Raw genomic sequence first — 21,216 nt, forward strand, 5'->3', positions numbered from 1 at the left:
GGTATTCTTATCAAAATGACAGCGCAGCAAAGAAGGAAAGAAAGAGAGCTTATACAGGAGCTTGAGCAACAGATACAGCAAGTTGCATCTCGCCACCAAACTAACCCTAAATATTGTTTGTATTTCAAACTTCTCTCTCTTTAAAGACAATTAAACCAAATATTATCAAAAGCAAGCAGCTAAGACCCTCTTATGGGTTCAGCAAAAGTATTATGAAAAAGGCGATAAAGCTGACACTATCTTGGAGCATAAACTCTCTGTCCTTCGTACTCGTAACAGAATAATGTCATTGAAAGATTCCACGGGTTCTCTTCTCTACGACCCTCAAAAGATTGTGCAACGGTTTCGAGACTACTACGCCTCACTTTACAACTTGCGTCCAACAATGGGCGACTCATCCCAGCTTAATGCAAGTATTAAGAACTACCTCCGTTCTTGCCAACTACCTAAACTTACTAGAGATCAATTAGCAACTCTCAATGCAGAGATCACTTCAGAAGAAATTATTGAAGCCATCAACACCCTGAAGCGCCAATCTGCCCCAGGCCCACATGAATTTCCCGCTATATATTACAAAAAATGTGCCCGCCAATTGGTCCCCATGCTCACAGGGTGTTTTAGCTCAGTTCTTGAAGGAGGCAAATTTGATGGAACCACCACCGGAGCAGGGATTGTAGTGAAATCTAAACCTGACAGAGATCTAACTGAAGTGAGTAGTTACAGACCCATTTGTCTTCTTTATGTTTATTTAAAGCTTATTTCTGGCTAATAGATTGGGAACTGTTCTCCCCTCGCTAGTGCACCCCGACCAAGTCGGATTTGTTCCAAGAAGGCAAGCTTCAGATAACACCAGAAGAATAATAGACTTAATTCAAGTAGCTAACAGCACATCTCTCCCTGGTTTGGTGGTTGCATTAGATGCTGAGAAAGCTTTGATAGAGTGGCCTGGCCCTTTATGCAGCAGACACTAGTGAGCATGGGGATCCAGGGAGCTTTTTGCAAAGGGATTTCTGCACTTTATCACAACCCAACAGCCTCAATTTTAGCTAATGGTCTTACATCCTCTCCCTTCAAAATAAATAATGGCACCCACCAGGGATACCCCTTATCTCCCCTACCTTTCACCCTTATTATGGAACCCTTAGCAGCTATGATTAGAAACAATCCGGACATCACGGGTATCCCCACGATTTTTAGAGATAATAAAATAGCTCTGTATGCTGATGATCTTATACTTACGTTATCTAGCCTGCATATTTCTCTATCCAATCTGTTTAAAGAAAATTCGACCTATAGTTCCCTTTCGAACTACAAAATTAATGCGGACAAATCTGAAATTTTAGACCTTATCCACTGTGGAACAATAAAATTTTTAATCCAGGCTAAGATTATAAAACGTTTCAACACTGAGCTTCTCACAACCTGCTCTTTCTTTGGGATCTGGTCCCAGCTACGGTTTCCCATACATTTTCGGACTTACAGAAAAGCTTAGATTTGCCCCACAATTTTTTTACCAATATCTTCAGCTTAGACACCTTTATCGATCACTAAAAGCTCCTCTCCCTTCAGATCAATGCTCCACCTTGGAATCTCTGTATATTCCCCACTACTAGAGGTTTGATATCCTCCTTGTACCAACTGATTAATGATTTTAACCAGCCAGACAAAGACCCACATGAGCTCACCTGGGAACGGGACACTGGGGAGACCCTGAATTCTAAAGAATGGTCAAAGATTAGAGTTCATATAACTAAGACATCAATTTCAGTTAGAATAAAAGAAAATTCTTGTAAGATTTACTACAGGTGGTATTGGGACCCCTCTCGTCTCCACACTATCTTTCCTACTTCTAGCGACCGATGTCTGAGGGGTTGCAGTTTGCGAGGTATCCTGTTGCACGTTTGGTGGAATTGCCCTAAACTACAACCTTACTGGCAGTAAATTCATGAACTCATTGACTTCATTACACAGGTTAAAATGCCTGACTCCCCTCTATATTCCCTTCTCCCTAGACGGCTCCATGATACTACTCGTCCCACACAAAAACTCATCAATCATATTTTCAATGCATCTAAATGTCTAATTGCTGCTCTCTGGGAAAAATACCTCTCCCCCCTCGCTCTCAGCCACTAATAATAAAGTCTGGTCAATTTATAGAATGGAAATCATCACTGCTTTCCTCAAAGACAAACCAGTGAATTTCTAAAACACGTGGTCTTCTTGGACAAATTACTACAATGCTGAACCTCCATTAACAACCTTTTGAAATCCTTCTGTTGTTTTGGCCCCTACAGGCTTTGAAGGTGTTTATATACTTAAATCATAGAATTGTATAATCTAGTTTCACCTCCTGACAACTATAAATGTTACCGCTTCTTCATTACCTGATTCATGGAACAATGAGTAGCAAACCCCTTTCTTCCTCCCTCCCCTCCCCTAATCCTTTATTTATCCCCTTCCCTCTCCTAGAAATGAAAATAAGGATAGCAACATTCTTGCTCCTTAGTCATAGCATACCTATTCTCCTTTCATTACTTTGTGTCCATTTCAATGTTTGTACACATTTTCTGTTTTATATGTATACTTTCTTTGGTATGTTTTACCCAAGTTGTTTTGTAAAAACCTTAATAAAAATTATTTTTTAAAAAAATAAATAAATAAATCCTTATTTCTCTTAATTTCATGAGGTCATAAAAGTGCAGGAAAACAGGGTAATAAAAGATGATATTGCTGTTTGGGTTGCTGCACATGAAAATGTCCATGTTCTGTTAACTAATCTTTTCTGGAGTTGTGCACAATTCAGCACATGAATACAGAAAGGTACTTGCACTTTTTTAAAATTAAGGCCCGGTTGTCCAAATGTAGACAGCTAGAGCACAATTGTTCGACAAGGAAATCAAACAGCCCCTTATGTATGACCATGTAAGTTTTAGGCTGAACTGATTAAATCGAATTCAACAATTTTTACACTTTGAAAGACACTATTCACATATTCTAGACTTAATTGCATTTTAACATGACCTAACCTGTAAAAGCAGTAATTTAATGTACAGAAATAAGAAAAAGTGATTTTACCAGACAGAGCAATTCTTATGACTGGGGACATTTGCCCCCAATTTGTAGTGCTTTCTGTCCTTATCATAGCAGCCACATACGGCAATACACTTCATTTCATCCTCATCAAAATAAGGCTCGTTCTTCGGGCACTTTGGGTAGCATCCTATTTAAAGGACATTAATAGATAATGTTTTATCTTTGGGAGCAAAGTAAAAAAGGTAACATGCATGGACACATGTGGATTATACTGTAGTTATATATAATTAGTAATATTGCATTTACCTTCTAAGCCTCTAATCTCATAATGACATTTCCCAGTTGGGTTCCTGCAGGTCTTCATACATGGAACACCACAAGCTCTGTAGTACCATTGACAGCCTATTTTCTTATTGTAGTAATCACAGAAGAGAGCTGGGGGCATAAAATAAACCCATATATATTTAAAAGAGACAAAAATAAAGAGAGACAGGGACAGTATTGTTGTAACGTGCTTAAAAATAGCAACCTTTGTATGTAGCTAAACTGTGAATTACTTTTTATGAATGAAAAAGTCTAATCAAAATATTGTTTTTATTCAGACAAGTGTGTACAGAGCATTTACTCATACCACATTCCAAATGGAATGCTATGCAAACCACAAAAATATTGTGCATTATCGTTCCTGTTGCCTGCACAACTATTCGGTGCTTTGCTCAGAGCCATGACTTAAACAGCTGCCCCATGTGAACAGCAGATGTATGCAAGCACTGGGATCGATGATCCCAATACCTCAAGTATTTTCAGAGAGGTTTGTTTGCGATTTGTTCCATTTGGAACTTGAATGAATTTAAACTCTGTAAATAGAAAAATCTATCTACTAAGTAAAATGTGTGAGTATATTAACTTAAACATTGCGGGTTATTTACCAGAGTCAAAAAATAAATAAAGAATTATGTATTGCCTTTGTGCTATTGCATCTATTTGTTAATAATGCACATACTTATGTACATCTTTGGAATATGGCAGATGGGATAATGTGTAAAAAATAGATACCGTATATACTCGAGTATAAGTTGACCCGAATATAAGCCGAGGCACCTAATTTTACCACAAAAAAATGGGAAAACGTATTGACTCAAGTATAAGCCTAGGGTGGGAAATGCAGCAGTTACTGGCTCTGACATACCGTGCTTTGACTTGTTACAGGTCCATTAGTTTATATAAAAATCCAGACACCAAACTTATTCTATAGGTGGAATAAATTCTAAGCAGATTATATCCCAGTTACTGATTCCAATCGTGACATGAATAACAATTTATGTTCTTAGACGTTCTGCCTCCATGGGGGAGACATTTGGCATTTGTGCAGTTATTTTATGTTCTATTCAAAGCTGTCATTTCACACTGCAAAGTACAGTATAGCGCACAGGACGAATCAATTGTAATGTGGCAATAGACACAAATTTGAGTTAAGTACCATAAAAGCCATGCAGTCGTAATTCACATGAATACCACTTTTTCCGGATTACTGTGATACGGGAACATTTTAAAGCATTCTACACAAGAGAAATAATTATTTCAGAGTCCAGTTACAATGTATAAGTTTGCCGCTGGCTGTAGCATATTATAACGGCCATTGTACACAAATCACACAGCCCGATTAAGGGAACCGTAGGTTAGGGAGAGAAAATTTCTACACCCAGAGGAAATAAAACCAAAAGACAACCGTTAAATTACATATCTGAGCACAATACTCACGTGCAATGAAATGCGGGCGCCGCTCACCCAGAAGCATACAGAGCAGAGCAGGTCACCAGCGCAGTGGAATCAGACAGGGCAGACAGGATATCTCACACTGCTTCCACCGGCCACCTTAAACAGGTACTTTTCATTGTGGTCCTGGAGCATCACTCGAGTATAAGCCGAGGGGGGGCTTTTCCAGCACAAAAAAATGTGCTGAAAAACTCGGCTTATACTCGAGTATATACGGCAATTATTATTTACATTTATGAAGTTATATTTCTCAGCAGCTATTAACTACTTGAACATTTTGGCACTTGTAGAACTACAGGCACCAGTTTGCCCAGGCAGTCAGGGCCATTGGAACATGTAGTTCCATAAACCTAACTAATAGTGCATACAGTGTATACACGCACAATTGTAAAAATCCTTTATTAGAAATACTCACCCAAATCTCTCATATTTACATATAATGTTGCACATTTTATTGCAGGTCAACTACCTTAGGGAACTCCACCCTATACTCACTCCCACTGTGCAGGTCTCTTTTACAGTGCGATAAGTCGTTCCTAGCATAGCCTGTTATTGGTTTCGCTTTTACAAGGGGACCCACACTTTTTGTTCCTCCTCCATTAGTGGTGCCCAACCCAGGTTTTAAGCACTAATACTGGTTACACTTTGGCGGAAACATCAATTTTTAACCACTACAACCGGCTTATGTTAAAAACACCTAATGCCTTACTTTGACCGAATTGAAACTGTGTTGTAATCTTAACAATGGTATATATGTTGTAATTTGAGTTTATTACTCACGACAGATGTCTGGACTTCTCCAGGAGATGCATATTGTAAATTCTCCACAGGCCTGGGCATAGGCAGCGACTGCTGAACAGAAACATTCACAGTCCCCTCCAGTGTTACAAGCACATGAATCCATAACACAAGCATCAAAATACTGGGTTGGATCAACCTACAGGAAAAAGACAACCTTATCAGAACTGCCCATACACCCCTGCTTCTTCTTGTGTACAGTATATAGAATATAGCAGAATATAAAGCAGTATATATATATATATATATATCTCTAATATATAAATGTCTAGTGGCGTGTGTTAGTCTGTCTGTCTGTGTGTGTGTGTGGAAAAAATAAAACCAAGCTGCAGCGCCACCTGCTGGGCGGAGTTATACACTGACCTACTAAATTCTTAGTGTGTGTGGAAAAAAAAATAATTCAGAAAGGGCTGAAATTTGGTATACTAAGATGTTTTTAATTTGTTAATTTAATTTGTTAATTGTTAAAAGTGTTTATAAAGATTTAAAAAATATATATATATATTTCTTGAAGGAGAAGTGACAGTTGGGAGTGGTTGGTGGTTGCCGGGGGTGACAGTGGGGAGTGGTTGGTGGTTGAGGCCTGGGCTATGGCCCAAATGCATGACAAGAACCTTTTTAACACCTTAAGTACCTTGATTTGACTAGAATGCATGAGTTTCATGCACGGGTTAACTTGTATATATATATATATATATATGTGTGTGTATTTATTTTATATTTTTTTTACACTTTCCGTATTTATCTACCCCACATTTACCTGTACTTCCTGCATTTAAAAATGTCTTGGTGTGTCTGATTATCTTTATCCTATGATTTAGACTCTTGAAAGTCTGATGAACTTATGTTGTTTGAAACAAGTTGGATGAGTTACCTTTGACACAGTTTTTCTGCACCAGTTTGACAGAAGTCTCACATGACCACTTTTGCTGTAGGAGGGCCCTGTTTCTTCCACTGTGAAATGTGGAATCTGTGTCTACCTGGTTGTCTCCATTTCCCTGCCAACATCACAACACTGCACCTACCATATGCAGCCCTGTTCTAACTTATATAACCTCATGAGTGGACAGGTCGCTACCTCCCACAAGATCAGCTCGTCTTGTAAAATAATCCATGTAATGTAAACATGTCATTGATCTGACTGGCTTTAGTTTGTTCTACCTATGCCCTCTTCAACAGTGGAGGAACACATGCAAAAGGGTCCCCCTCTTTTAAAATGGTGTTCCCATTGCACCATTTTGTATGTTTATTTGCATGTGTATCCGGTTTACTTATGTATATATTCGATGTCTGTATATCCCTGGTGATTCAGTTGGGTAAAATTGTTTGTATGAGTATCATGGCAAATAGAGTGACCTATAGATTGTAAACTTGCGAGCAGGGTTCTCTTACCTCTCTGTCTGTATGTATTATCCAGTATTGTCTTATTAATGTTTGTTCCCAATTGTTAAGTGCTACGGAATTTGCTGGCACTATATAAATGTTGATGATGATGATGACCATGACAGCCTAATCCCCTCTTAAATGCTGCATTTCAACTCTCTGCACTGCTTCTTCTCCAATCAAATCCGGGTATACTGCGAGGAGGAGGAATATATATAAAAGGGCATAATCGTTGGCAGCAGGGGGACTTTACTGTGTGTGGGGGTAGTATTAGTGCTAGGTAGCAAGGAGATGATGGGTTAGGTTACGCTCTATGGGAAGCTGCAAGGAAGAGACAGGTTAGAAATTCATTTTCTAACGCTTGTCCTCAATCTTGATGGTGAGCAACTGTTCTAGAACCATTAGGATGTGCATTACTCTGCACTCTGATGCAATATACTATACTGATTCTACGTACATGTGGGTGGCATGCAAGGAAGACTTTGCTGTTTATGATACTGCAATGCTTTTGAGCCCAGGATAATCTGTATGGGTTTAAAGAACAAGGATCCCTGTTAGCTTTGGCATCTGGACAAGTTGACGATAATTTCCAGCTGTTTCCAAATTCTTCAATGTTTCCAACAATCGCATTGCTATGGGTAGTGAAGTCATTATTCCTATTTCCATCGTAATTTCCGCACAATCCACAAAGCTTCCCCTATAGAAATAAAAAGGAGAAAAAAATGTGGATCCTTGGTGTGGCTGTTACACATACGCATTTAATATTCCTGTCTAGGTCAGTAACAATAATGCAATTCAATTAGTAGTACTCTGCCAGTAAGACATTCAACTGTTGCCTCCCCAAGCAAAGAACATGAATTTAATAACATGAAGCAAAGTCCATTCTACTGAAATAAAAGCAGTACTATAAGTCAGATTTGATGCCCATTTTTTTAAGAAATAGCGTTTGTTTTCTGAAGGATTTATAATTAATTGCTTTACAAGGATAATAATACAAAACATAATAATAAAAAAAACAAACATTCCATAGCACACTTTCCTGTGCCCAGAGGGCCTGTGGGTTCAAGAGAAGGGGGAATTTTCTTGGTACATAACATGCTATAAGATACAAATTTAATAGCATGTAATAATTAACCTGATCAAAATCACTTATATATTGAAAAAGCAATGTGTAAACAATAATAGTCTCTATTAAATGTGAAGGAAATTTGTATGTATTAACTTGATAATGGGGCTGAGTAGCGAAAATATGCATTTTTAATAAATGGTAATGATATTAATTTAATGTTGGGGGTGGTGAGAGGGGAGACAGGTCTACTTATTAAACGAGAATGCTTTTAGTTTAATGCTGGGTCTTGTTGGGGAAAAGCGGGTTATTTTCTAGATATAAACACTTAATATAATGTCAGACTAGTTGGGGAGAAGGAGGCTTAGTTATTAAACATGGGTACTATTAATTTAATGTTGTGGCTGAGTGGGATGGAATAGGCATTTATTAAACAAAAATGCTATTAACTTAATGTCAGGCTGGTTTGGGGTGCGGTGGGTTAGGTTGGCCTAGAGTGTTAAGTTATTGCTCTGCCTTCCAAGAGGTGAATAGTAACTATCTCTTTTCCAAACAGGGCCCCAACATTTCAGGACCCCGGTCAAGCAGCAACTGAGCGTAAGACATCAATAGCAGGCCCAGGTAGTCAAAGCTGCAAAAACAGGTAGGAAATCTAGTATTTGTAAAGGGCTAGGTGCTGTCACTGGTAGGCAGCATCTACTCACACTAAGATATAGTGTTTTTTTCCGGCCAAGGCATTAAAATGTCTAGTTACAGCTCTGTGTAATGGGAATGTAAAGAATACCTACTGTATATGAAGAATCAATAACATATAAAGAATAAACATTTTGAAAGCTGCCCCATTACATTTTGAAGCAAAAATTTAAAATGTTATCCCTACAATGCATAGATTACAAATATGTTGTAAGTTTTCACAGTAAGATTTAGACGCACCTTAAATGTGCTAGTGATTTTGATGAAGATGCTGGTCTTTTTATCCCATAAAAGTATCAAGCCATTTTCAGCCTCAACGACTAAGTAGATGCCGACCAATCGCACTCTGTATGGAACATTGCTACCAAGACCTCTTTGTGCTACATTGAGATGACTATCGCCAAGGATTAGTTCATAGCTCTGTGAAGAGAATTTAATAACTTTCAAGTAACATCAAAGCATAAATTTCGGTCTAGCAACACTATATAGCTTCTTTCTGGTTAAGAGTTTCTATGTTTTGCTCACCCCCAGAAAAACTTTGATAGATTTTGAGCAGGTCGTTCCTGTGGTACCACAAGGGATATTTTCTGTAATGACCCTAAAGGTGCTGTTATTGTCATGCAGCGAACAGTGGTCCTTGGTTATGGAAGTAAGAAATACATTTGTATAAGTTATATGATAAAGTTAAATTTTGCAACTTAAGAAATGAGAATACAAAAAAGAAAATATTCCTGAATTAATCTAAAAAAATATAATATGAAATTCATATATATTACCCTCCTGGAAAATATAGAACAAAGAAAAAAGAAAATTCATAGAAATGAGCACAACTATACATTAATATTTTAGAAATTTTAGAACAATATGTAAAAGGTTGTTAGAAAATATACACAGGAAAAACATTGGTGATAAAAACACGAGAAAAACATTGCTGATAAAAACACGTCTAAAGAACAAGTCACAGCAAAAAAGTTTGCCACCTGGAAAAGCGGTAAAACATATATGAATTAAATATATGTATGAAAACTTACATTTTGCCTCTATTATATTACAGTATAAACTACTTGTTTGCACAACTATTAGAACATATATGACACACAAGAGAATGTGATATTTATCTAGAGTCCAGTTTCAATATACACTCTACCTGTGCAAGAACATATTGGCATTCTCCATTAAAGTTATAGCGTTTTCCATCAAAGGTGATATAATGTCCATCTCCATAAACAGTACAAGTTGCCAGGCAGCTATTGGTAGTACATTCCCATTTTCTCTTCTTGCAAACACTGTAAATGGATATGAATGATGCATCATTAGTAACTACTAGTATGTACTCTATTCTTATCTTCCTACTCTACCACCTGTCCTCTTGATCCTATACCCTCACAAATAGGTAGATCCTTACATTCTGTGCCCATCCAACCCCTAGCTAAAATCTGTAATCTCTTTCTCTCCACTGGTATCTTTCCATCATTATTCAAACACAAAGGCGATTACTCCTACTCTGAATAAACAAAATTTTGACCCAATCCCTCTCACAAATTTTATGTCCCATATCTCATCTCTGCCACTTATCCAAGCTTTTCAAGAGAATTTCCTACACTTGCCTCATACGCTTTCTTTCCTCACACAACCTATAGGATCCTCTTCAGTCAGGCTTTCGCACTCAATACTTCACAGATACTCATTGAAATCATTGACTAAGGTCAATGATTTGATCACAGCTAAATCTAAAGGCCATTTCTCACTTCTAATTCTCCTGGATCTCTCTGCTGCATTTGACACTGCTGACAACTCTCTTCTCATACAAACACTACAATCCCTAAGACACTGTCCTATCCTAGTTCTCATCCTACCTATCTAATTGCTCTTTCAATTTTAGATTGTCTGGATCTACCTTTGCTCCACTTCCTTTACCAGTTGGCGTACCAGAAGCCTCAGTCCTTGGTCCTCTACTCTTATCTATCTATATCATTTCTCTTGGAAATCTATTAAACTCATTTGGATTTCAGTATCATCTCTATGCAGATGATATCTAAATTTATCTATCCTCTCCTGATCGCTCACCATCTGTGTTGGCCCGTGTTACTGAATCTCTGTCTGCTATTTCATCATGGATGTCGTCTTGGAAACTCAAACACAATGTTCAAAACACAGAGCTAATAATATTTCCACCCGCCAACAGAAATTACCCACCTTATATTTCTATTTCTGTTAACATGACAATAAATGATGCATCATTAGTAACTACTAGAATGTACTCTCTTCTTATCTTGCTACTCTACCACCTGTCCTCCTGATCCTATACACTCACAAATTGGTAAATCCTTACATTCTGTGCTCATCCAACCCCTAGTTAAAATCTGTAATCTCTTTCTCTCCACTGGTATCTTTCCATCATTATTCAAACATGAGGCGATTACTCCTACTCTGAATAAACAAAATCATAATCACAATAATCATAAATCCCACACCACAAGCTCATTGCTTAGGTGTAATCCTTGACTGAGAAGTGTCCTTTGTTCCCCCACATTAACCCTATTTCTAAATCATGTTATATATTTAAAAAACATTTTCAGCACATGTCTCACAAAGACACTGTAAAAACTTTAATTAATGCACTCATCATCTTCCTCATTGACTAGTGCAATTACCTCCTTTAAGTTATTTAAACTAAAGTAATCACACCACATAGATCAATGTTATTTGACCAGTAAGGTCTTCCCCAAATCAGATTCTCACAATCTATTTTGCATACAGCAGCTAGATTGATCCAATACAAGATACTTCTACTAAAATACAAGGCCAACAACTAAATTGCACTAACGTACATCTTCTGACTGTCTAAAAATATCTCCCAACTCAACACCTCCATTCTGCCCAAGATGTGCGACTCTCAACCACACTTATTACCTGCTCCCATTCCCGCTTACAGGACTTTATTCAGGCTGCACCCAGGTTGTGGAATTCCCTCCCTTGCACAATAAGTCATTCATCTAGTCTTCAAGCCTTCTTTGAATACCCACCTCTGCTGGCAAGCTTATAATATTCCTCAACCACCCTCTTAACCTTCTTAGGTTACATTATTACCACCCTCTACACAATTCACACAAGGCAACAACCCTTTGACCAACATTTCTGTTTGACTGGATCAAATAGCCAACTAAGTCGTTTTTACCTTCGAAATCTGTCTGGACCAATATGCAATATGTAGCACTTAACCTCATGTATAAAACTTGCATTTCCCATTGATTGTGAGCGTGTGGGCAGGGTCTTCTAACCTCTGTGCCTGTCTGTATTACCCTGTATTGTTTTATTACTGTATTTGTTACCTATTGCAAAGCACTATGGTATTTGCTGGTGCTATATAAATAAATGTTGATCATCAGTTAGATATCATTGTGAGATGATTGACAGGTGTAGATATACATACCAAGTGTTGCATCTGATTTGGATCACCTCTCCTGGCTCATACGTGGCTTCATTGTGGACACATGGGCATCTATTTTCAGGAATGCAGCTCCCTTGGTCATCAGACAACAGTCCAGGTGGACAGACACATCCTGGGACACATCTTTTGGAATACTAGAAGAATCAGAGGATAAATCTTAATTTGATCTGAAAATATGAATCTAAGAATAGATAAGAGAAGAGGGTGCATTTAACAGATGCACATGCAACAGAAGTAGTATTTAGAGGCGTATCACAACCATACGGCTGTACAGTATAAATATCCTTTTCGCTCCTCAGACTTGTAAAATTAGACACAGATCAGATATAATTTCAACCACTCGATTGAAGACACACCCCCAGCATATTTTGTTGTCCAATGAAAAGTTACATGAAAACCTCATTCCTTGGCCTCTGTAATACATTTATTCAAAATTTCAAGGTGTTTTTCAGACCATATATTTATGCAAATGCAGTTGCCTTGTATACCCTTGCTGGTCATAAAGATACTGAACGTCTGAAAAAGCTTACTGTCCTTAAAAGTCAGTTGTACATTGTCCTGGATACTCAAATTGTATTCATATTTTACAAATAGTTGGATGGTAGCTTTTCAGTAAATTTAGACATATCCTTGATGGAATAGAAGGTTTTCCCACAGTGGCACATAGTAAAAAAAAAAGTATTTAGTTACAGGAAAACTACAAAAAAATCTGTGACTCAACTTCTCACATAACGGCATAAAGAATTATCTTAACCCACCACTGAGTTTCACTGATCTGAAAATATATAATGAACCAGAGGCGAAGTTCTGAGCCTTTTTAAAGGTAATCACATAATAAACATTAATGTTGACTTCTTGCAAGTACCATTTACATGGTAGCCCTTTGAATCAGGGCTAACAGTTCCAGCCTTATTTGGACTCATAAATGAAAGACATGACTATGTGAAGCAATATAGAAACAGTCTCACTATAACATTGAAAAGAGTTAAGGAAATTTAGGATCTAATACTTAGGGGCAAACAATTTTATTGAGTTTATTTGGGTAGATCATGAAATCAGGTTGATCCAATAAACCTCAAACTATCTCCCATCTGGAAGTAGGATTTGGCCCTTTGCAATCCAGTAATTTGATACTACACTTCAATTACTTGATCTGTGCAATTTGTTACCGCAAATATTTAGTAAACCCACTTACAGATTTGCCCTAATTGAGTTATCTGAGGACACCATTAGAAATAGCATTCCTGCAGGTTAAAGCCAAACATATTATTCTGTATCCTTTTGCCCTAAAAAGCTTCTTATCCAGATAATCCATAGCTGTTAGAAGTCAAACACATGCCAATTTTGCTTTGTAAATACAAAAGTGTTATTTATTTGATATTGAGAAAAAAGACTACCTATTGTTACTGGCGTTTAATCATGTATAAAAAGTAACTATTATTATTTTTATCTTATATTTATAAGGCGCCACAAAATGTATGCCGCACCGTACATGACATAAACAGAGAGCAATGATGCATAACACATTACATAATAATTATATAAGCATTGTAAAAATACAATACAAAGACCAGACTGAGTAAACAAGAAAATACACAGATAACATAGTAATGCAGATCAAATTATTTATGGTATCAGTGAGTGGAAGTGACAGTAATGTTGAACATGAAGTAGGCATAAGCTCAAGAAAACAGGGCTAAGGAAGCAGACCTAGAGGTACAGATGGTCATGGAATGGTAGAAGTAAAACACGATGAAAGAAGGACCTGCTCATGAGAGCTTATATCCTTACTTTATTTACTCTGCTCTGCAAATCAGTTACAGTAAAAATCCACTATTGTGCTTCCTAGTCGAGTCTATCTAGCAAAATCTTCATCTTCGGTGAGTCGGACATATGCTGATCCCAGTCTATACAACACCACCGGCGTCAGTAACATAAACAGTTTGAACTGTCAAGCAAAAAAATAAAAAAAGTCTTTACTTGTCAGTCCAATCCCAAGCATTTTAGGTATGTAAGACACAGGTGGAGGCGTATACAGGACACAGCATATGTATGGTCCATCAAACAATTAAAGATAGGGGATCTCATTTATCAAGGAACGCGTAACAAAAAAATTGCGCATTTTATAAAAAAACACAAATCCATATTCAACAAGGAGCGGATGTAAAGTTATGTCTGTTGATGAATACAGGTTTAGGTCCACTCTGTTCTAACAGACATTACACTGTAGGATACGTCTAATACATGTGTGGAATATAAAGTCACAAAAGAACACACAGAAAAAAATATATTTAATTAATGTAACCTGTTAATAATACAGTCATAAAAAAAACTTAAAATACATGTATTACTATATACTATTACTATTAATATCTACTGTATTGCTCATGATTGAAAACACATGTTCGAGCATGGATAAGTGACTGTCATCACTAGTAATTGGCTCTTACACCAAACCCGTAGTTGGTGCAAATGATACTACTGAAAAACATGTACCTTTGAGATGCCTTAAGCTTGAATCGTGCACTTGAGCTTGGCACGCCCTTACTGTACATTGATTACGTGCATACACCCATTCCCTTTACCGTTCTGCCTCATAGGCTGTGGTAAGGGTCCGTTGCACTCAATAAGAAATTGGGCATTGCTGTGTTCACTGGCGCATGTTCCAGTTCTGGGCATGCATATACCAATTTTACTCGAAATACGGCACATATCAGCATTACCGCTCCTTGATGATTGAGGCCTACATAGACCTTTTTGATCTATTTTGCACATATAGCAAAAAAAAAGTCTACAACGGTGTCATGTCCTTTAAGTGGAATTTTCATCTATGAAATAACATTGCAATAAAGTTTATTTTTCTAAATACTCACACAATGCAAGTCCAAAGTTCGACAACTTTTAGAACACTCTGCTCCATTGATTAATTCATTTACTTTATTGCAATCAACAAATGTCATCGGATATTTACAATCTGCAAAGAGTGAGGGATGAAAATGAAGTTTTATTAGAAAAATATCAGAAGGTAATAAGGAGGGGCCTGATTCATTAAGGATCTTAACTTGAGAAACTTCTTATTTTAGTCTCCTGGACAAAACCATGTTACAATGCAAGGGGTGCAAATTAGCATTCTGTTTTGCACATAAGTTAAATACTGACTGTTTTTTCATGTAGCACACAAATATCAACTTTGAATTTCAGTGTACAAATAAGCTATCAAGTATTTGTGTGCTACATGAAAAAACTGTCAGTATTTAACTTATGTGCAAAACAGAATTCTAGCCATTTTCGACATTCAGCAACCTTTTGTAGAACATTGCAGTGGCTGCAAAGAAAATATAATTTGCCTTGTCACCTGACAAACTGAATCAAGAGGTAGTAACAAGATTAAATTCCACACTTTATATGCCTCAGTGATTAGAGGGCCAGCAACAAACCATCAAGACCTTCACATCAAGCCATGTTATCTTAATCCAGCACATTGGAAAATACCTGCTATTTAAGCAAACTACAAATACTAGTAGAAATTTTGACAAATGAAGTGAGTTTAAACATTGCCAGCCTTAGTCAAGTCATATCTCTAATCAAACTACTAAAAAAGCAGATCGAGAAGCTGAAGGAGGAGAAGAAACTTAGCCATTCTGCTAAGAATGATAGCCTTGTAGATCAAGTACTTTATTCACTTTGCCAGGAACCAAGGGTTTGCAGCATCTTGAAATTGGATCACTACATTTTGGCAACCATGCTTGATCCTAAGTTTAAGTCATATGTATGTCTTTCTTTCCAACTGACACAAATCGTTACAGATGCTCAAGTTGCACATAACACGTTTCTTGCTTCAGCTTCTCCTACAAATGCTACTGCCCAAAAATATAAATTTCTTTTTTAAAAGTCACACTGATGATGAGTCAACACAGCACACCAATTTGACATCTGGTCAGGCTTAAAAGAAATGCACCCAAAAATTGACACCTCTACCATGTCTCAATCTCATACACCTTGTTTTAGTAGAATGGTGGAGGATTGCTGTAATGCTAAGGTAGAAATGAGCATCTCAGACAGTCCCCAGAGCCCATTGTACAAATTAGCAGTTATGTCTCCCACTGGAAACTAAATAAGCTCTTAGAAAAAAGCAACTAGGGGACTTCACCTAAAGCAAGCCGCCTTTGCCGTAGAGAGTGATGTTCTCACAGGTAGTCGAATTAAACCCAGGTCTTGCTCTCAGAGTAGTAAGCTTATCAGGTAGTGATGAAATATGGAGGCTGGGAGTAGTAGCACACTAGGTGGTATGCACAAGATAACCAGAACCAATGTAAATAATTGAGGGCAGGCAGCGGACATAAATGTCAAGAGTAAGTCAGACGGTCAGGACAAGCAGCAAGCAAGAGCGGACCAATAACAAACCCCAGGGGTTGAAACGGGCAGCAAGCAAGGACAATGCAGGAACAAGCAGGGTCAGGCAATGAAAGATAAACAGCAGATGCAGAATGAAGAAACACAGCTGACTTCATTTAATTGCAGGGCAAAGACGCTTTAACAGGCAGGGAGGCTAAGCCCTCCCTGCCATTGAAACAAGTGAGAGCCAATCAGTGTGATTTTCTGTGGGCAAGCCCCCTTCACAATGATTGGTGATTACAGTCACGCCACCGCCATCACGATAGAGGGCATCCCATGTGCCTAACACACAGGCAGGGCAGATGAGGCGGCACAGTCTCCCACCCCATTGCTACACAACAGCCAGGACAGAAATGTAGAACAGCGTCCCAGCTGCTTAGCAACTGCCTGGACAGAAGAGACAGTGTGAGCCTCCACAACAGTGCAACAGCTCAGGGAAGGTAAGCACCCCAGTCGGTAAAGAAAATTAATTAGTGTGACCTGTCATGATTACCATGGTAGCTCATAACACTAGCTATGGTGTACTTATATTAGTATCTACCATTGTTAGATTTTTTGGTATAGTTCCCTAATATCTATACACATATTGTTTGTATGTGATTTTATATTAACTAGTATATTTGTTACTATGTTCGTAATAAATTTTGTATGACCAGGAGCTTAGTTATATCACTTTTCTATTAATATTCTAATATTTTTTTTTCTGTTATATGTACTACTTATAAGTGTGTTGATTTAAGGGATTGTGATCTGAAGTTAAGCCAGATTGGCGCGCTTTATATTTTTTTTCTCTATATTTCTCTGTCGCTGAAGTGCTTGCTTTCTTAAACATTGTGCATGTCCTTTTTAACATATGGTTTGGTGGGACCAAGGTCAATTCCATTTTGCACTATTTTACATTATGGCCTTGACCTATCATCTTGTATAAAATGCTATGAGGTCAACAGCTAGACATTCATTTGGTCGACATTCATAAAGACAACATTAGGTCTACAATTCAGGTGTCAAGAGTATTATTAGCTCGACAATTCACATGCTAAACAGAATTATTAGATCTAAAATTCAAATTTCGACAGACTTATATGGTTAGAGTTAGGGTTAGAGTTTGGCATATGGTTAGGGATAGGGTTAAGGAAAAGTTTAGGGATAGGGATAGGAATAGGGTTAGGGAGAGGGATAGGACCAGGGATAAGACTATAAGGGGGGTATTCAATTGTTAGCGTTAACGGGGAAAAACGAGCGTTTAAAAAATCTTAGCGTTAATACGGTAATTACTCGCTCAATTTCAGCTCGCAGCCCCATGTCTACTAATGCTGCCGCTGTCCATTTAATGAGTCTGATGTTGCAGCTGCTCTCCATCTCCAATGTATCACTGCTATCAGTGTCCAAAATATCGCTGCTGTCCCTCTTCAATGTGTCACAAATGCTGCCTTACCTACTTGGTGTATCTTCTTTTCCAAAATGAAAATGTAATTGATCTACTGTCATGGCCAAAAGTTTTGAGAATGACACAAGTATTGGTTTTCACAAAGTTTGCTGCTTCAGTGTTCTAGACCTTTTTGTCAGATGTTGCTATGGTATACTGAAGTAAAATTACAAGCATTTCATAAGTTTCAAAGGCTTTCATTGACAATTACATTAAGTGTATGCAAAGATTCAATATTTGCAGTGTTGACCCTTCTTTTTGAAGACTTCTGCAATTCGCCCTGGCATGCTGTCAATCAACTTCTGGGACGCATACTGACTGATGGCTGCCCATTTTTGCCTAATAAATGTTTGGAGTTCAGAGTGTCAGAATTTATCAGTTTTTGTTTGTCCACCTGCCTCTTGAGGATTGACCACAAGTTCTCAGTGGGATTAAGGTCTGGGGAGTTTCTTGGCCATGGACCCAAAATTTTGATATTTTGATACCCGAGCCACTTAGTTATCACTTTGCCTTATGGCAAGGTTTTCCATCATGCTGGAACAGGCATTGTTCATCTCCAAACTGTTTTTGAATGGTAGTGAAAATTTGCTCTTGGAGGAAGTTTGGGTACCATTCTTTATTCATGGCTGTGTTTTTAGGCAAAATTGTGATTGAGCCCACTCCCTTGGCTGAAAAGCAACCCCACACATGAATCGTCTCAGGATGCTTTACTGTTGCATGACACAGGACTGATGGTAGCGCTCACCGTTTTTTCCAGATGCCCCAAAAAATCTGAAAGGGGATTCATCAGAGAAAATGACTTTACCTCAGTCATCAGCAGTCCAAACCCTGTACCTTTTTTGCGTAATATCAGTCTGTCCCTGATGTTTTTCCTGGAGAGAAGTGGCTTTTTTGCTGGCCTTCTTGACACCAGGCCACCCTCCAAAAGTCTTCGCCTCACTGTGCTTGCAGATACACTCACACCTGCCTGCTGCCATTCCTGAGCAAGCTCTTACTGGTGGTGCCCCTATCCTACAGCTTAATCAACTTTAGGAGACAGTCCTGGCGCTTGCTGGACATTCTTGGCTGCTCTGAAGCCTTCTTCACAACTATTAAACCTCTCTCCTTGAAGTTCTTGATGATCTGATAAATCGTTGATTTAGGTGCAATCTTACTAGCCGCAATATCCTTGCCTGTGAAGCCCTTTTTGTGCAAAGCAATGATAACTGCACGATTTTCCTTGCAGAAAACCATGGTTAATAGAGGAATAACAATGATTTCAAGCACCATCCTCTTTTTAAAGCTTCCAGTCTGTTATTCTAACTCAATCAGCATGACAGAGTATTCTGCAGCCTTGTCCTCGTCAACACTCTCACCTGTGTTAACTGACCTGATGTCAGCTGATCCTTTTGTGGCAGGGCTGAAATGCAGTGGAAATGTTGTTTTTGGGATAAAGTTCATTGTCATGGCAAAGAGGGAAATTAATTGCAATTTATCTTATCACTCTTCATGACATTCTGGAGTATATGCAAATTGCCATCATAAAAACTGAGGCAGCAGAGTTTGTGAAAAATAATATTTGTGTCATTCTCAAAACTTTTGCCCATGACTGTAGACATCTTGGATGAGGACGATGATGTGGGTAATGACATTATCACAATTGAAGATGATGTCCACAGTTAGCCAATTACCCATTAGTAATATGCTAAAATCCCTATCTATTCTCTAGTTCAACAAACAACAACTGAAATGTTCGCTTTCTGGGAGTCCAAACAAATCAAGCACTTCTGCCACAAAAATTGCAGTCCCTGTCACTGAAGTGCTTGGTTGTTAAACTATGTTCATGTTCTTTTTACCATATGGGTGGGTGGGCCCAAATACAATTCCATCTTGCACTATTTTACATTATGGCCTTGGTCTATCATCTTGTGTAAAATTGTCTACTGCTGCCGCCTCTGTCTATATATTGTGCTCTGATTGCTGCCTCTTCACTTTATATGACATGCTGTCTAACATTGAAAATATAGTGTGCATGGTCTTTCACCATTTGTCTTCTGTGTGCAACCCACCTTCATCTATCTAATTGTCTAAAATGACCATCCTATCAGCAAAACTTGGTTATTCAACATCCTCTCCTTCAACCTTTCAGCATAGTAGTACTAGCACTCAATGCCAGGTCATTCACAGGCAAGCTACTCTTCGTATCGGTGGTTTCACTAAGAAACATACCGGTGTCAACCTGTTTGAAAAACTCAGGAATCTCATTTTCGGCATTCAGCGACTGCATGAGGATATTTTATTCATACTGCTGTTACACTATGTTTCATAGGGATTGTATCTTTTATTAAACCGCCATATATGTGCCGCTGCTCTGTCACTAATTTTAGGCCTTGCAGCCTTTTTCCAAAACTGGTGAAAATTTTGACAGTTGTGAAGAGGTCATTAAAAAATATACTGTAAATGCATGTTAATGTTATAAATAATAATGTAGGAACAAAAACAGCTCAAGCTGACAAGATTTTGAATATATTTCACAATTTTTAATTAAATCCAGATCTAAACCCAAAACATGAGGATTTTTGAACAAAACCAGAACCAAAGCCAAAACACAAAGATGGTTTTATAACCAAAACACAGGGGTCTGCACCTTTCTCTATTATATATAGAGTGGCCTAATTGTGCTTACATATGGTGGTATGCCACCCTTCTCCTACAGCTTTGATAGTAAAACTTTCAAATTCCATTAACTTACATTTTTCATTCCGACACTTTGTGTGTATGTGTGTGTATGTGTGTGTTGTCTGTGTGTGTGTATATATAGAGTATTTTTACACTGGTCAGCCTCAACATTACAACCTTACTATATATAGAGGTACAAGTGCAAGCATCTCGCTTAATGGCAGTTTAGTTCTGAGATAGGCAACATACTGATCTGTATACTCCATGATTCTCAGTCAGTTTGGACTGGTAATCATTTCTATAATATGACCATACCTGGTAGACGGTAAAGATGTCTACACACTTGCTATGCATATTCTATGCAGCCAGGGCAGCATGTTGTCCTGGAAACGTAGTGTGAAATAGAGGTCAGCTCTGGTAGTGAGTCTGAGCTAGGAGGAGAGACGGGAAGGAAGAGGTTCTGGGAGCCTGTGTGTCATAGCAGCAAGGGAAGGCGTGAGGTCTGAGGGCAGAGAATGCTGGAAAGACAGAGTGTGC

General features: G+C 38.1%; 1 protein-coding gene across 1 annotated transcript in view; it reads right to left on the bottom strand.

Annotated features, from left to right (window-relative positions):
- Positions 1–3,071: 3,071 nt before the first annotated feature.
- LOC142104097 (mucin-5AC-like) overlaps positions 3,072–21,216 on the bottom strand; it is a 90,850-nt gene continuing 72,705 nt past the window's right edge. The window contains exons 18-26 of the mRNA XM_075188584.1: positions 15,074–15,174; positions 12,183–12,334; positions 9,897–10,035; positions 9,275–9,385; positions 8,990–9,169; positions 7,448–7,687; positions 5,590–5,746; positions 3,340–3,468; positions 3,072–3,220 (exon numbers count right to left, since the gene is read on the bottom strand). Coding sequence (XP_075044685.1) covers positions 3,072–3,220; positions 3,340–3,468; positions 5,590–5,746; positions 7,448–7,687; positions 8,990–9,169; positions 9,275–9,385; positions 9,897–10,035; positions 12,183–12,334; positions 15,074–15,174 — 1,358 coding nt within the window. The remainder of the gene's footprint in view (positions 3,221–3,339; positions 3,469–5,589; positions 5,747–7,447; positions 7,688–8,989; positions 9,170–9,274; positions 9,386–9,896; positions 10,036–12,182; positions 12,335–15,073; positions 15,175–21,216) is intronic.

This window comes from Mixophyes fleayi, chromosome 10 (genome assembly GCF_038048845.1).
Source record: "Mixophyes fleayi isolate aMixFle1 chromosome 10, aMixFle1.hap1, whole genome shotgun sequence".
Taxonomy (NCBI): Eukaryota; Metazoa; Chordata; class Amphibia; order Anura; family Limnodynastidae; genus Mixophyes; species Mixophyes fleayi.